The sequence below is a fragment of the Chelonia mydas genome, chromosome 13 (assembly GCF_015237465.2).
Source record: "Chelonia mydas isolate rCheMyd1 chromosome 13, rCheMyd1.pri.v2, whole genome shotgun sequence".
NCBI lineage: Eukaryota > Metazoa > Chordata > Testudines > Cheloniidae > Chelonia > Chelonia mydas.
In genome coordinates, this window is record NC_051253.2 from 39,981,449 (window position 1) to 39,997,623 (window position 16,175).

A 16,175-nucleotide genomic window follows, 5' to 3' on the forward strand; every position below is an offset into this window, starting at 1 on the left:
TGCGGGTCGGGAGTGAGGGGCGCCGGCGGGGCAGGGGGCTGTGGGTCGGGAGTGAGGGGCGGGGCTGGGGAGGCTGATGTCGCTTGTCACTCCTGACCCGCAGCCCCTGGCTGGCCCAGTGCTGCCCCCCCCCGTCCCCAGGCCGGGGCACGGGCAGCTCCAGATTTAGCTCTGGCTGTTTCTGGGCTGTGCCCACGTCAGTCTGAGTCACCTGCTGCCCCCACAGGCTGGTGCGCGGGGGGGCAGAGGGCCAGGCTATAAATAGAAGGTCCCCCCAGCACCCCTGACTGGGAGAGGCCAGATGACCCCCTGCAGCCACTGCTCCGTTGCTTTGGTAACATTACCCATCTCCATGGCAACCTCCAGGCTGCACCACCATGCAGTTTCCATGGCAAGGGGATTCAGTTTCTATGGCAACAGGATGCAGTTACTTCTCTTTGTCGCTGACTCTCTCCCCCGTCCTAGTGGCGTGGGGGGGGGCTGAGCTTTGTGCCCCCCAGGTGATGGGTGGGGGAAGAGCTGGGATGGTGCTAGGAGCAGGGGGTGAGGGAGAGGGGGTTGTGGGACTGGGGGGTGGGTGCGGGGTAGGGGCCGGGGCTGAGAATTGGTGGGGGAATTGGGCAGGAGCCCATGGCAGCCGGGGGACAGGGGGTTGGGGGGCTCCTGGGACAAGGATCCCCCACCATTCAGCCCATTTGCCCCCAGAGCGAATGCAAGGAGCGTGACCAGGGCTCAGGAGGATCCTCAACTCCCCCCAACCCCTGTCCCTTTCCCTCCCCCAGGCCCTCTGGCTCCCCTAATAACGATGCAGCTCTCAGCTGTGGTAGAGAAGGGCTTTAATTGAGAGCAGGAGGCCATGCCCCCAAAATGGCCTCCATTCCCCAGAGTCGGGGCAGTGGGGGAGCCTGACCGAGGTGTTGCGGGGGTCCCTGGGAGACTAAAGCAGAGACCCAGAGGGGAGAATCCACCTGTACCTTTAAGAGTCTCTCTCTCTCAAAGGGGCAGGCTGTCTGATTGGTGTTTTTTTGGCTGCTCTTAAAGGGGAGGTGTACATGGCCAAATCACAATGTCTGGGCAGGAGGATCCCCTAAGTTGGTGCCTTCAAGAGTCTCTTAAAGGGGAGGTTCACAAAGTAGTCCACTTCTTGTGTTTGAGTGAAAGGTCCCCCACTCTGTGTCTTTAAGAGCTTCTTAAAGATGCATATCGAAGACCAGCAGGGCAAATATTCATTCTTCCAGGAACAAAGCTAGGCACAGAAAATGTGACCTGAGTCGTGCCTTTAACATGCTCTTAAAGGGGAGGTGCCCATGTATGGCAAGCCAGTAGGACGTTTTCCATGTCTGGCCTCGGCAGCTGGCTCCCACGGAGGCGCCTTTAACAAGAGCGTCGTAAAGGTGAGGGGTACAAATGTGGAGGACTGGAAGGTCAGCACCTTTAAGAGCTCGTGCAAGGAAAAGTGCACAAATGTGGAGGATAGTAAATAAAGAAATAAAGCTTCCAGGACAAGGCGCTGAAGTAGCTGATTAACTCATTCCCCACTTGGTGAGTTTAAGAGTCTCTTAAAGGTGAGGTGCACAGGTGTGGAGGGTAAATACTGAGTTCAGGACAAAGCCGTCCGGTGTCTCAGTATAACATTCTCAGGTCGGTGTAGTCAAGGTGAGCCACTTTAAAGGGGAGGCTCAGGAATGTGGAGGACAAATAATAAGGCTTGATCAAAGTCCATGCCTTTAAAATCCTCTTAAAGGTGCAGCGCACAATTGCAGAGGTCAAATATTAAATCCAGTTTAAAGCCATCCATCAGCACCTGTTCAAAGAGTTCCAAGGTGGCACCTTTAAGCCCCTCTTAAAGGTGAAGGGCAGAAGTGTGGTGGACAAATAAAACAGCCTTTTGCTGGGAGGGGCCTTTTAATACCCCATTCATTAATGGTGAGGTGTGCAAACATGGAGGGCAAATAGCAAATTCCACTTGGAGGTGGTACCTTAAAAACTCTTGCTGAGATTTAAGATCCTCTTAAAGGTGAAAGAGACAAATAAAAAAACAGCCCAAAGGCGGCCAGTCCTCTCCAACGACATGGCACTTAAAGGCGACATGCACAACTGCGGCAAACAAAATCTTGGTGTGTCCCATTGCCACCGCTCCTTCAACACCTTCTTAAAGGGGAAAGTGCGTGGCTACGGCAAACAAAAAAAAACCTCCAGCGCACAATGTCCCCGATTGTCCAACTAAACATGGTGCCTTTAATGTCCTCTTAAAGGTGATGTGCGCAACTACGGAGGACAAAAATTAAGTCTTACCCAGCTGGCAAACCGGAGGCCGGGAAGGTGCGAAGCCAGGGGGATCGTGGGAGTCTCCGCCTGGGAGCAGCTCTTAAAGGTTCAGCCACTGGCGGGTGGGGGAGGCCTCCTCTTAAAGGGCCGGTTCACAGCACGGAGAGGTCGTTGCAGGACTTGGAGCGTTGCTTGAAGAACCGGCCATTGCGTGGGACCAGGCTGGAGAGGAAGCGCTTGGCTTTCTTGGTGAGGCTCTCGCGGCGCCTGCCTGGGCCCCCATCTCGGCCCCCGTCCCCGGCTGGCCGGCGGTGGCGCAGGCGGATCTGGCGCACGGCCCCCTCGAACAGCTCCCGCGTGTTGTGGTGCAGCACGGCCGACGTCTCGATGTGTTTGCAGCTCAGCATCACAGCCAGACTGCGGCCCTCTGGGGGGTGGGGCCAAGTGGCCACATTAGTGACCTGTGCCCAGCTGCCCCCCTCCCCACCCTGGGGCTGAGCAGGGGGTCAGTGGGGGTTGGGGGGGGGGGTTCTATGGACTGGGGGTAGATTGTGGGGTCCCTAGGGATTGGGGGGGTGAGGGGCAGGGGGCTCAGGTTTGGGGGGTGCATAGGAGGTTTTGGGGATCAGGTAGCCGGGGGGCAGGCTGGGGGCTCAGGAGATAGGGTGGGAATAGGTGTGGTGGCAGTTTGGAGGGGTCTGGGGGGGAATCAGGGTAGTTTAGGGGCTGGGGAGGGTCATGCAGGTGTGTGGGTGGTTTGGGGGGGCTCCAGGGGCTGGGGGGCTCAGGCAGGTGGTTGGGGCCCCCCCCCCAGGGATGAGCTCCAGGTGGTTTAGAGGGGGCCCCCCAGGGGGGGCTCAGGGTGATTTAGGGGTCCCCCTGGGGGGTTAGGGCAGATTTCAGGGCACTTTAGGGGACCCACCGGGGGATGGGTGATCAGGGCAGTTTGGGCATCCTCTGGGGTCACTCACCCTCCAGCGAGACCTCTCGGGAGCGCGCCAGGTCGCTCTTGTTGCCCACCAGGATGACGGGCGGGTCGGGGTGGGGGCTCCCCTCCCGCAGGCGCAGGAGGGTCTGCGGGACGCGGCTGAAGCTGCGCCGGTCGGTCACTGAGAAGACGAGCAGGAAGGCGTCGCCCGTCTGCAGACACGACTCCTGCAGCCAGCTGCCCGCCTCGCCCTGGGGGGAGAGGTGCCCCCAGGACCCCCCGTCAGCACCTGGAGAGCCGCATAGATCTGCATGCATTAAGTGAGGCCCCGCCTTCCCCCAGCCAGCACATGATTGGCTAGTTCATGTCATGCACCCTCCAGCCTCGTGCATTAATTTGCATACATCTGCATAAATTTACATGCTACCCCAATTCCCTCCAATGATCCACGTGTATTGGCCTGCATAGGCCCACGCCAATCCGGTCAAGCTTGCGTTAATTTACATATATTTGCATGCCTTCCACACACCCCAATTCTCTGCATCATTTGCATAAATCTACATGCAGAGCCCCCCCACTCCACCTCCATGCATCACGTGCACAGCTCTGCATATAATTAGCAAAGCAGGCACTGGATCTGAGGCCCCGCCCCCCGGTCGTGCTGGGCCCCCCAGGTCCCACCTGGTCCCAGATGTCGTAGACGATCAAGGTGGTGTGCTCCTCGTCCACCGACAGGCGGCGCTCGTACGTGTCCGCTAGGGGGGGAGCCACAATTGGGAGGGGGGCGCCAGTTCCCCAGAGCCACGGTGGGCCTGGGGGGTGTGGGCCCCCCCTTACAGCCAGGGTCCCCCACCCCCGTGAGACAGGACAGCGCCCATGGGGCAGGGGCCCCAACAGAGCCAGGGGACCCCAGTTCCCGCCTCTGCCCCCCCACCCACTCCTGCGGCACTCACCGGGGTGCTCGTCCTCGCGGGGGGCTCCGTCCGGCAGCCCCCCGAAGATGCCGGCCAGCGCCGTCTTCCCCACGCCGCTCTCGCCAGCCAGCACCACCCGGTAGGGCCCCCCCGGGGACCCCCCCGGCGACTCGGGGGGCGAGTCCGGCTCCTCTACCGCTGCCTCCCGCCGCAGCTGGTGCTTGGAGGGCAGGGGCAGGCTGCCCCGGCGGGGCCCCCGGAGCCCCCCCAGCGGGGGCAGCGCCATGGGGGGGCTGGGGGCAGAGCTGGGGGGGGGCACAGGCGAGAGGGGAGATTAAATAAGTACAATAACCCCCCTCCCCCCAGTCCCCCATCGACGCCCCCAGCACCCCCAAAACCCCAACCCCCTCCCCCCAGAGCCCCTCGACTCCCCCAGCACCCCTAATCTCCCCTCGACTCCCCTCCCCCGAGCCCATCTCTCGATCCATCCCCCCGCCCCCCACCTGCTGCCCGGTCCGGTCCGGTCCGGTCCGGTCCGGTCCTGGGGTCCCGGGGCTGGTTCCTGCCGCTGCCTCCGTCTCCCGCGCTCGCGTCTCTCCGGAGCCGGCCGGGAAGCGGCTCCCTTTAAATCCCCCCCCGCTCAGCGGGGGGACGCCCCGCCCCCGTGAGGTCACGCGTGAGGGGGGCAGGGGACCCCCCGCCCATCCCCCTCAGCGACAGCCCTGGAGCCCTTGGGGGCCGCCGGACTCGGGGGCAGAGAGCTGGGAGGGGGTCGGTGGCCGGCTGATGCGGGACGGCGGGACCGATGGGGCTGGCGGGGGGGTCGTATGGCGAGTGGGGGACCAATGGCGCTTGGGGTCTGGCTGGGGGGGCGATGTTGGGGGGGTCATGGGGACTTGCTGGAGGGGGTATGCGGGTGGGGGAGCCAAGGGGACTGGGGGGTCCGATGGGGCGGGGGGGTCCCTTGCTGGCGGTGGGGGTATGGAGGGTGGGGGGACCGATGGGGCTGGGAGTTCCCTGGCTGGCGGGGGGGGGTGTTATGGAGGGTGGGGGTTCCCTGTCTGGCGCGGGGGGCGCATGGGGACTGGCTGGTGTGATTAGGTCCTGGGAAGGAAGAACTAGCCCCGTTGGTGGATTTCCTGGGACCCCCCGCGCCAGTCTGCAGCCCCCCCAGCACCTCCCCTCCCCCCAGTACCCCAATCCCCCCCCCCACAGCCCGCGGGGGGGCTCAGGAACCAGCCCCGCTGGGAGACTCTCTCCCCTCCCGCCCCCGCAGGCGGTAATTGAACCTCCCTGGCATTTTCCCGCTCGTGACTAATTGAATAATTTCCACCTTAGCAGCTAATGAGAGTGAGCCGCTAATGAGAGAGAGAGAGAGAGAGAGAGAGAGAGAGAGAGAGCATCCAACGTCTCCCCCTCCCCCTCCTCACCCGCTCCATCCACCACCCCTCCCCCCCCCTCCATCCATCCCCCCCACCCCTCTCTCAACCCACCCCCACTCCCCCACCCACCCCTCTATCTGTCTATCTATCTAGGGGCGGATGGGGCTAGATAGATGGGGGGCATGGGGATGGATGGATGGATGGATAGATAGATGGGTGGGGGGGTATGGGGATAGACGGGGGGGGGTATGGGGAGAGACATATAGATGGGGGGGTATGAGGAGAGACAGGTGAATGTAGAAGTAGGAGCTGAACCCAGGGCCCCCAGCGCTGAAGTGGCCCCTCGCTCTACAGGGGGGACTCTCCTAGGTAGCAGCAGTAGAAGGCTCTTCGCTGGCACTCCGGACAGTGCGTCTCCTGGCCTGTTCTTGCTCATTAAATGCCAGTTATTCTGCTCAGAGGGGAGGAAAAACCCTCACCAGTTTTTCTTCTTCAATGTGTTTTTCCTTGAATTCTTAGCAATAATTTGAACAGACAATAATAGGCAAAATTCTAACAAGAAATCTGATTGGCCTGGAGCCTCCAGGCCAAATATACCAAAATAATCAGGAACCTCCCCACCTGCCGTCAAACCGCCGGCCTGGCAACCCCCCCCCCCCCCCCCCCCCCCCCCCCCCCCGGTTCCCTCACACCGAGAGAAATCGCTGCAGGAGAGATGGCTCCAATTTTCCACCTGGCCATTGCCTTTAAGAACTTTGTATTTTTTGACTGCCACACAAGTATTTTGCATGTGAATTCTCATCTTATTTTTTACATAGGCAGATGCTCAAATTTATTGTCTCTCTTTTTACAAAACGATGGACAAATGAGCTGGTTACAATTTTGCATTTTGGCCATTACCTTTAATATTTGATTTTTTGACTGCCTCGTCAATTCTAATTTTGCAGCTATGTAGATTTTGAATCTTATTTTTCCAGTTATTTCTCATTTTTAAATAAAACAAGTTCTTCAGAAAAACCTGGTTAAATTCCCCCACCCCAGCCATTACCTTTAACAGTATTTTATTTTTTGTCTGCCACACAAATTTTTGCACTGTCTCTCCTAGGCTGCATACACTGATGCACCCATTTATTGTGGGTTTTTTTCTCTTTTTAAAAGTTCTCTACCAAAGCTGGTTACATTTTTCAGTCTCACCGTTGTATTTCGCAAGTAAGCTGTATGGTGAGTCACGTCGGATTTTTATTTAATTTATGGGTACAGATAAACGCAAGAAACAACTGGGTTTATTTTATTTGTTAATGGCCAGGCAAATACTTTACACTGACATCCCCCACCTCGATGTCCTGGGGCATAGATTTGTAACTTGATTTTCTCCCTAGTTCCTCTCTTTCAAATATAATTGCACAAAACAAACAAGCAAACACGCAAACCAAATAAAATGTCACTGCCAAAAGTTGGTGTATTTTTTTCTGATCCAAACTTTGCCTTTAAGAAGCTTATTTGAAACAACAACAACAAAAACTCAGCAACACAAAGCAGCTGGGTTGAGAATCAAGTCCAGCTTTTCTAGCCATGGAACTTGTGAAAATTCAGCTTCCGATTTTGAATTTAAAAAAGTAACTACAAAAAAAAAACAAAACACCTCTCTCGCGGTAGCTGGTTAAATGCTTTTGCCATTGCCTTTAAAAATCAGTTTACATTACAAATATTTGGTGCCAAGACTCACAAGTGAATTTCCCACATCCATAGACACACACACTTCTTTTCATCTTATTCCTCACCTTCTTCACAAAAACGACACATATATATATTAAAAATCTATCAAAAATGGCCGACAATCTTTCAGATTTAGTCATTGCCTTTAGGTGTGTGTGTGTGTGTGTGTATATATATATAAAAACTGCCACATATATCTTTTGTCATTCAGAATCACTGATCAATTTGTCAGCTGAATACAAATGCACATTGTCTCTTCTAAGTCATATTTAAAAAACCAATGACGTCAAACAATCTTTTGAGGAGGTCAAATGGTCATTACCTTTAAGAGTTTTCTTTTTTGACAGCCATGTAAATATTTTGCGTAGAGAATCCCAGCTACATAAACTCACATATTCATTTTCTGCCCATTTCTCATTTTTTTGTTTCAATCAGAACAACATTTTAGCAAACGGGGAGTAAAATGTTGTGGATTTTGCCCTTTGCCCGTTGCCTTTAAAAGACGTTTTTTTTTAAACCTGCACACACACAAGGCTTGCTGACCATAAAGATTCATTTATCAGGCACTGCAAAAAGAAATGTGCAAAGGTTCATTTTTCTAACCCAGGTAGGAAAAAATAATTGATTATAGAAAATTTCGACTCATAGAAGAGGAAAATTACTGCCAGCTGAGCCATTGCCTTTAAGAGTATTTTTTAACTGCCTTTTCTTTCCTCCACTAATAGGGTTCCAGCACCTTTAAGACGTTCTTTAGAACAGCCATACAAAGACTTTGAAAGGGCACATCCCCTTCAAGAGCCTTTTGTGACTGCCAGACAAATATTTTTCCTTCCGCTCAGATGCAGCCAGATGTGGCCTCTGGGGGTGGGCGCGATTGGTTCAACCCTGCCCAGCTGCCCTGCTCTCCGATTAGCCACCAGGTTCTTAAAGGCAATGTCTGACAAAGCTCTTCCCTTGAAGAGCTTTTTTGACGGGCAGGCAAATATTCTTTCGCTGCTCAGTTAGCGTTAAGTCCTTAAAGGCAACGTGCAATGGCACCATCCTTTGTGGGCCAGTTTTTGACTGCCTCACAAATATTGCCACCCCAGTTGAACCCTGCTGGTGGCAGGGGTGGCTTAACCGCTCTCCCCGTTGGCCGCTGGGTTCTTCAAGGCGATGCGGCCCGGCGGGAGGCACTCAGGTGAGGAGGGGGTCATCGTCCTCGGCAGGGGGCGGGGGCCGGGATTCAGCCAGGGGCAGTAGCAGCACGTCGTCCTCCCCCACGGGGGAGGGTGGGAAGCTCGGAGGCTCCCCATGGCCCTCGGAGGAGGGGAAGAGGCACCCACGGAGGGCCCCCATCACCCCTCTGGGCAGCCGCTGGGGGCCTGCAGGGGGTGGGGCTGTGGGGGGCTCTGGCCCAGGGGGCGGGACTTTCTGTGGCAGGGGCGGGGCCTCATCGGGCCCGCCGGCCGCCCCCCCTTCCTCCTGGCTGGCGGCATCTGGCGGGGGCTGGGCAGAGGGGGCAGCAGGGGGGCGGGCGGCAGGGGCGGAGCGGGGCAGCAGCCCCCAGCGGCGTAGGCGGCGCAGCAGACGGCGCAGGGGGCGGGGGGGCCGGCGGGCCCGGCGCCCCCCCACCGGCTCATGCTGGAGCAGGTGGAGCAGAGAGCGTAGATTCCCCAGCAGCGACGTCTGCAACGAGACAGGGGTGGAGGGGGGGTCAGCACCAGGGGGAGGGAGCCTCCCATGCTTGGGGATCCAGGAGTGGGGCTCAGGGGTCGGGTGGGGAGGATCAGGGGGTGTCATCTGCCCCAGGGTCTCTGTGGAGAAGCCGGGGGGGGGCTGTGGGAGGGGGTGTGGAGACCTAGGAGGCGGTCACCACCCTGGGGCTCTCAGTGGAGGGCACAGTGTGGGGTGGGTCGCTCAGTGGGGGCCAGGTCATGGGGGCTCAGGGTTCGGGGCTGGAGTGGGGGCCTCTCTCTGTGGAGACAGGGTTGTGGTGGGTGCCGTGGGGGGCTCAGAGGACAGGGGAGGGCTCAGCGGGGTGCAGGGTGGATGCGTCTCACCTGCCCGGGGCTGTCGGTGGGGAAGTCTTCGAGGGGTGGGACCAGGCCCTGTGCGATGAGCTGCCCGTAGGACGGTGGCGCCTCCTGCCGGACCAGCTGGGCGTCGCTGCGGGACAGGGGGGCGAAGAGGCTGCAGGGGTGGGGGAGAGCGTGAGATGGTGACCCTGGGGCTTTCCCCCCCACTGCCCCCCTTCCTCACAACTCCCTCCAGCCCTCGGTTCATCTGCCTCTGATCCCACCCCTCCATAGCCCCGCCCCCATCCACACGAGAGCTCCACCCCATCCCATAGCCCCGCCCATCCCATGGCCCTGCCCCCACCTGTACTCCTGGCTGCGCACGGCATAGACCTGGCAGGTGAAGCCCCGCCCCATAGCCCCGCCCATCCCATGGCCCCACCCCCACCTGTACTCCTGGCTGCACACAGCATAGAGCCGGCAGGTGAAGCCCCGCCCCATAGCCCCGCCCATCCCATGGCCCCGCCCCCACCTGTACTCCTGGCTGCGCACGGCGTAGAGCCGGCAGGTGCAGCCCAGCGCGATGACCAGCAGGAGGCCGCAGACCAGGCTGCCGATGGCCGCGGCGGCCACCACCTTGCGGGGCAGGGCGTAGGGGCAGGCGGCTTCGTCGGAGGCGTCGGTGCAGTCGGGCTGCCCGTCGCAGCGCCAGGCCTCATAGACGCAGCGCCCGTCTCCGCAGCGGAAGTTGCCGGGCTGGCAGCGCCAGCAGCCCCGCTCATCCGCCCCGTCTGGGCACAGCGTCTGGTAGTTGCACCGGTCGGCAGGCGCGTAGCAGGGGCCCCCAGCACCAGCGCGGCAGGGGTAGCTCCCCTCTGGGCAGCCTGGGCAGCGCTCCTCGTCTGCCCCATCTGGGCAGTGCCAGATGCCATCGCAGCGCTCCGCCTCGCCGTAGCACCGGGCCTCATCCCCCTGGCCGCAGGGCCGCTGCCAGGGAACGCAGAACCCACGCACGTGGTAGGTGGCATTGAAGCCGTGGTCCCCCAGGCCCTGCCAGGCCACCCACGCCCGGCTGGAGGGCGACTCCACCGCTACTGGTTGCCCATTGCTGGCCGCATCCACGCGCCGCAGAAGCCTCGGCTCAGCCGGCAGGTCTGGGTGGCCCTCATAGACCTCCAGGGAGTCGTTCGGAGCCAGGTCCAGTGTGGTGAAGAGTACAGTGAGGGGGCGGCTATCGTGGGGGTCCAGGGCCCAGCGGCACCGGATGAGGGCACCAGCGTGGCCCCCAGGCCAGGCAGGTGGGGAGAAGACCCCATAGAAATCATTCAGGGTCAGGTTACAAGATGGGGGTGAGGCAGAGAGGAGGGGACCTGCTGGGATGAGAGAGAGAGAGTGAAACAGGGACAGGGATGGACAGACTGCACGGGGATGGATGGGACAGTTGCATCGGGATGGGTGTATGGTTGGATAGATGGAAGGATGGGTACGTGTGGGGATGGATGGTTGGGTCACGAGGGGATGGATGGTTGGATCGGTTTGTGTGGGGATGGATGGATAGACGGATGGTTCGGGGCGGGTGAGGACGGACGGATGGGTCGGGTTAGGTTGTGTGGGGATGGATGGTTGGGTCTGGGCGGGTGTGGTGAAATGGTTGGTTTGGGCCGGTGGAGATGGATGGATGGTCGGGTCTGGGCAGGTGGGGTTGGATGGTTGGTCGGGTTGTGTGGGGATGGATCAATGGTTGGGTTGGGTCGTGTGGGGATGGATGGATGGTCAGGTTGTGGGGAATGGATGCATGCTTGCATTGGGTTGCATGGATGGCTGGGTTGTGTGGGGATGGACAGATGTTGGGTCATGTGGGGATGGATGGGTGGGGATGCATGGATGGACGGATGGTGAGGTCGGGTGGGGATGGATGGTTGGTCAGGGCTGGTGGGGATGGGGTTGGATGGTTGGTCAGGGCTAGTGGGGATGGGGTTGGATGGTAGGGTCTGGTCAGGTGGGGATGGGGTTGGATGGATGGTCGGGTCTGGGCAGGTGAGATTGGATGGTTGGTCAGGGCTGGTGGGGATGGATGGATGGTTGGGTATGGGCGGGTGGGGATGGATGGTTGGTCAGGGCTGGTGGGGATGGATGGATGGATGGTCAGGGCTGGTGGGGATGGATGGTAGGGTCGGGTGGGGATAGATGGATGGTAGGGTCGGGGCAGGTGGGGATGGATGGATGGTTGGGTCGGGTCGCATAGGGATGAGTGGAAGGCGGGACATTGGGGTGGAGAGACAGACTGACGAGTTGCCCACCCCTCCCAGGTGCACCCCCTGCCCCATTCCCCAGCTGCGCCCCCACCTCTCTCGTAGCGGAGCTGGAAGCCCTCGGCCACCGTCCAGCTGCGCCAGTAGCTGAGGGTGACGTTGGTGCCCCTGTACTCCAGGGGGGCGGGGAGCCGGGAGCCGCAGAGGGCCTGGTGGGGGTAGGAGTGAGCCCAGACGTAGAGCTTGGCCTCCCCGCACGCCAGCTGGAACCGCTCGAACCTGCAGAGAGGAGGCGGGTGAGGGGTACGGGGCTTCTCCCCTCCAGGGGGCGCCAGCTCCAGGGTAGGGGGTAGGGTATGGGGCCTCTCCCCTCTGGGGCGCTGACTCCCATCTGGCCCCAGGGCCGGGGAGGGGAGGGAGGTTAATTGGGATAATTACTGGTTTTGCTCTTCTCTGGGGCAGAACAGGATGGCCGGTGGGGGGAGTGAGGAGAGGGCTGAGGGAGTGGGGGAGGAGGTGGGTGGCCGGGGGAGTGGGGCAGGGGGCAGAGGGGTCTCTCACCTGATGGTCACCACATCCTCCGGGCCCCCCAGGATGACCCAGGTGCACTTGCTGGGCAGGATGCGGCCGTGCCGGGGGGGGAAGCTGCGGATCAGCCCCTGGCGCTCCCCCCGCACCTCCAGGGGTGCATGACAGGTGGCTAGGGAGGAACGGGGGGGTGCAGAGGTCAGCAATGGACCCCCCCGTGCCCCCTCCCCTACACCCAGCCCCCCCAATCACAGTGCTACCCCACCCAGTGACCCCAAATCCCCACCCTTCCCCCTCCCCTTCTCCCTCCAGCCCCTGCACCCCAATCCCTGCCTTTCCCCCTCCCCCCACCAGCCCCCCAACTGCTGTCCTTCTCCCACCCAGGCCCTGCACCCCAATCCCACTCTCTGCACCCCAGAGAGCCCTCCTCTCACACTCAGCCCCCCCCCCACTCACCCGAGTCTTTCTCTGTGTAGGAAGCAGCTTCTAGGGGGGAAAATAAACTGAGATAAGAAGAAAAAGTGGGGGACCCAGAGCTGGGGGGCGTGCGGGGGCTGCAGGTCAGGAGTGCGGGGCACTGGGAGGGCTGGGGGGGGGGGGGCAGGGCCGGCAGGGGCTGTAGGTCGGGAGTCCGGGGCACCGGCAGGGGTGGGGGGGGGCAGGGCCGTCAGGGGCTGTAGGTCGGGAGTCCGGGGCACCGGCGGGGGGGGGAGCAGAGCCGGCAGGGGCTGTAGGTCGGGAGTCCGGGGCACCGGCAGGGCTGGGGGGGGGCAGGGCCGGCAGGGGATGCAGGTCGAGAATGCGGGGCGCTGGTGGTGGGGCACCGGCAGGGCTGGGGGGGAGGGAGGGGCTGCAGGTCGGGAGTGCGGGGCACCGGGAGGGCTGGGGGGGGGGAGGGGGGGCAGGGGCTGCAGGTCGGGAGTGAGGGGCACCGGCATCTCTTACCCCAGACGAGTCCAAGCAGCAGGATCCAGGCGGCCCCCAGTGGTGACATTTTCAGGGTGGGGGGTCCCGGTTTTCTCCTTTTGCCCCCCAGAGGATCCGGGGGTGGGGGAGGGTCGGTGGGCGGATTCCCCTCCCCCCTAGCACCCGCACATCTCCCGCGCTCCCCGACTTCCCCCCGCCCGGCTCTGGAGGGCCCCGACCCCGCGACTTCCGTTCGGGGGGGGGGAGGGCAGGGATTCGGGGGGGGGGCCTTCACCCCCTCTCACAGCCGGGCTGGTTCCTTCCCTCCTTCCGGTCCCCCCCGTCCCGTCCCGAGCCTAGAACCCCCCCGGTCCGGTCCCGTCCCGAGCCTAGAACCCCCCGCCCGTCGCGCGTCTCCTTCGCTGGTAACTTTGTTTCCGTCCTTCGCTTCCTGGCTTGCAACTTTCCGGGTCACGTGACCTCCTGCTCCTCACCCCCCCCTTCGGGCGACTCCCCTTGACCCTCCCCTCGCCCAGAGGCCCCTCATTCCGGGGGGGGGGGGGCTAGGAGTGTGTCCCGCAGCCGGGGGAGGGGGGGCGTGGAGCCTATAGGTCTGGGGGGAAGCTGCCTCCCTTCCCCCATTGCCGTGATGCTCCTGGCCCTTTAACTCTACCCCCCCCCGTACGCTCCTCCCCCTCGCGGGGCTGGGTATTGGGGTTCAAAGGTCTCAGTGCCCACCCTCCGCTCTGGCAGGGCGCTGCTGCGCCTTTAAGACCCTTAGGGGGGTCTCAGAATTGCGGGACTCCCCGTGTGCACAATTTCCTGTTTACACGGACTCTCAGCTCCTCGCTCGGCGCCCCCTAGTGGCCACTGAACAATGGCTGGAAATGTTCATAACTAACATTGCTGGGGGCAGGAATTGCGGTACCGGCCCTTTAGGAGCCCTGGTTTGGGAGGGGTCCCAGAATTGCGGTACCGGCCCTTTAAGAGCCCTGGTTTGGGAGGGGTCCCAGAATTGGGGTACCGGCCCTTTAAGAGCCCTGGTTTGGGAGGGGTCCCAGAATTGCGGTACCGGCCCTTTAAGAGTCCTGGTTTTTTTGAGGGGGGGTCCCAGAATTGCCCTTTAAGAACCAACTTCCCTCCCATCTCCATCCTACAGCCTCTGGCGCCACCTAGTGGCAGGAGGGGGAGGTGCGGAGATGGGGGCACCAGCATGGGTTCCCCCCCTCCCCCCACGCCCCCCCATTCCCCACCCCCACTGGCTCTTATTCAACACCCCTCACACACTGTCTGTCCTGTCCTGCTGCTAAATAAAACAGCCAAGGTCCTTGACTTGGGGGGGGGGCGCTGGGAGCCAGCCAGGACTGGGAGGGGAGTGAGGGCTAGTGGTTGGGGGTGAGGGGGACTGGGAGCCAGGACTCCTGGGTTCGCTGTCTGACCCCAGCTGGGGTCGAGGCCTCGCTTAGCGAAATCAGAGGAGGCTGAATCAGCAGCCACAGGATCAAAGAGCCAGAGGAACAAACCGATGGTTGGAAATGTGCTGATGAGAGAGACCCACATCCTGCCCCACAGCCCCCCCCCCCCCGCCTGCCCCAGCTCCCTCAGTCTGCCTGTCTTCAGCCACCACCCACGTCTGCCTGGCTACTCCGTGAGCTCACCCCCCAGACACCCGGATCTATCCCCCTAGAAATCCCCTGATCTATCCCCCAGACACCTCCTGATCTATCCCCCCAGACATCTCCTGATCTATCCCCCCAGACACCCCCGGATCCACCCCCAGACACTCCCAGATCCATCCCCCAGACCCCCCGAACTATCCCCCCCAGACACCCCTGCATCCACCCCCCGACACCCCCTGATCTATCCCCCAGACACCCCCGGATCCACCCCCAGATCCATCCCCCAGACCCCCCGAACTATCCCCCCCAGACACCCCGGATCTATCCCCCAGACACCCCTGCATCCACCCCCCCGACACCCCCTGATCTATCCCCCAGACCCCCCGAACTATCCCCCCCAGACACCCCGAACTATCCCCCCCAGACACCCCGGATCTATCCCCCAGACACCCCTGCATCCACCCCCCGACACCCCTGCATCCACCCCCCCGACACCCCCTGATCTATCCCCCAGACACCCCTGCATCCAACCCCCCAGACATCTCCTGATCTATCCCCCCAGACACCCCCGGATCCACCCCCAGACACTCCCAGATCCATCCCCCAGACCCCCCGAACTATCCCCCCCAGACACCCCGGATCTATCCCCCAGACACCCCTGCATCCACCCCCCCGACACCCCTGCATCCACCCCCCCGACACCCCCGGATCCACCCCCAGATCCATCCCCCAGACCCCCCGAACTATCCCCCCCAGACACCCCGAACTATCCCCCCCCAGACATCCGGATCTATCCCCCAGACACCCCTGCATCCACCCCCCCGACACCCCCTGATCTATCCCCCAGACACCCCTGCATCCAACCCCCCAGACATCTCCTGATCTATCCCCCCAGACACCCCCGGATCCACCCCCAGACACTCCCAGATCCATCCCCCAGACTCCCCGAACTATCCCCCCCCAGACACCCCGGATCTATCCCCCAGACACCCCTGCCTCCACCCCCCCGACACCCCTGCATCCACCCCCCCGACACCCCCGGATCCACCCCCAGATCCATCCCCCAGACCCCCCGAACTATCCCCCCCAGACACCCCGAACTATCCCCCCCCAGACACCCCGGATCTATCCCCCAGACACCCCTGCATCCACCCCCCGACACCCCCTGATCTATCCCCCAGACACCCCTGCATCCAACCCCCCAGACATCTCCTGATCTATCCCCCCAGACACCCCCGGATCCACCCCCAGACACTCCCAGATCCATCCCCCAGACTCCCCGAACTATCCCCCCCCAGACACCCCGGATCTATCCCCCAGACACCCCTGCCTCCACCCCCCCGACACCCCCTGATCTATCCCCCAGACACCCCCGGATCCACCCCCAGACACCCCGGATCTATCCCCCTAGAAATCCCCTGATCTATCCCCCAGACACCCCTGGATCCACCCCCCAGACACTCCCAGATCCATCCCCCAGACCCCCCGAACTATCCCCCTAGACATCCCCGGATCTACACACCCAGATACCCCTGGATCCACCACTCCCACCCCGACATCCCCTGATCTATCCCCCCAGACGTCTCCGGATCCACCCCCAGACACCCCAGATCTATCCCCCTAGACATCCCCTGATCTATCCCCCCATACACCCCTGGATCTATC

General features: G+C 61.4%; 2 protein-coding genes across 5 annotated transcripts; both read right to left on the bottom strand.

The window, feature by feature from the left end:
* Positions 1-732: 732 nt before the first annotated feature.
* Positions 733-4,947, bottom strand: REM2 (RRAD and GEM like GTPase 2). Of its 3 annotated transcripts, XM_037916050.2 has the most exons (5): positions 4,614-4,945; positions 4,150-4,415; positions 3,878-3,951; positions 3,240-3,447; positions 733-2,695 (listed from the first exon to the last, which is right to left on the bottom strand). In XM_037916050.2, exons 2-5 carry the CDS (start codon positions 4,394-4,396, stop codon positions 2,421-2,423), a joined length of 804 nt encoding a protein of 267 aa, XP_037771978.1. In that variant the 5' UTR covers positions 4,397-4,415; positions 4,614-4,945; the 3' UTR covers positions 733-2,420. The 3 variants fall into 3 exon arrangements, with proteins under 3 accessions (XP_037771978.1, XP_043383346.1, XP_043383345.1); XM_043527411.1 differs by lacking the exon at positions 3,878-3,951 and having other exon boundaries at positions 3,240-3,485; positions 4,614-4,947; XM_043527410.1 differs by lacking the exon at positions 3,878-3,951 and having other exon boundaries at positions 4,614-4,943.
* Positions 4,948-6,933: 1,986 nt separating this feature from the next.
* On the bottom strand, positions 6,934-13,968 carry LRP10 (LDL receptor related protein 10). Of its 2 annotated transcripts, none has more exons than XM_037916048.2 (7): positions 12,931-13,968; positions 12,442-12,471; positions 12,019-12,157; positions 11,552-11,736; positions 9,738-10,578; positions 9,251-9,380; positions 6,934-8,876 (listed from the first exon to the last, which is right to left on the bottom strand). In XM_037916048.2, the coding sequence occupies exons 1-7, from the start codon at positions 12,977-12,979 to the stop codon at positions 8,385-8,387; spliced, it is 1,866 nt and encodes a 621-aa protein (XP_037771976.1). In that variant the 5' UTR covers positions 12,980-13,968; the 3' UTR covers positions 6,934-8,384. The 2 variants fall into 2 exon arrangements, with proteins under 2 accessions (XP_037771976.1, XP_037771977.1); XM_037916049.2 differs by having other exon boundaries at positions 9,738-10,575; positions 12,931-13,966.
* Positions 13,969-16,175: the final 2,207 nt, after the last annotated feature.

Coding starts and splice junctions, on each gene's coding strand:
- REM2 (XM_037916050.2), bottom strand. CDS start 4,396: ATGGCGCTGCCCCCGCTGGGGGGGCTCCGGGGGCCCCGCCGGGGCAGC. Junction 3,952..4,149: donor CCGCGAGGACGAGCACCCCG/GTGAGTGCCGCA, acceptor CTCCCCCCCTAG/CGGACACGTACGAGCGCCGC. Junction 2,696..3,239: donor CCGAGAGGTCTCGCTGGAGG/GTGAGTGACCCC, acceptor CCCACCCCCCAG/AGGGCCGCAGTCTGGCTGTG.
- LRP10 (XM_037916048.2), bottom strand. CDS start 12,979: ATGTCACCACTGGGGGCCGCCTGGATCCTGCTGCTTGGACTCGTCTGG. Junction 11,737..12,018: donor GAGGATGTGGTGACCATCAG/GTGAGAGACCCC, acceptor TCCTCTCTGCAG/GTTCGAGCGGTTCCAGCTGG. Junction 9,381..9,737: donor GTGCGCAGCCAGGAGTACAG/GTGGGGGCGGGG, acceptor CCACCCCTGCAG/CCTCTTCGCCCCCCTGTCCC.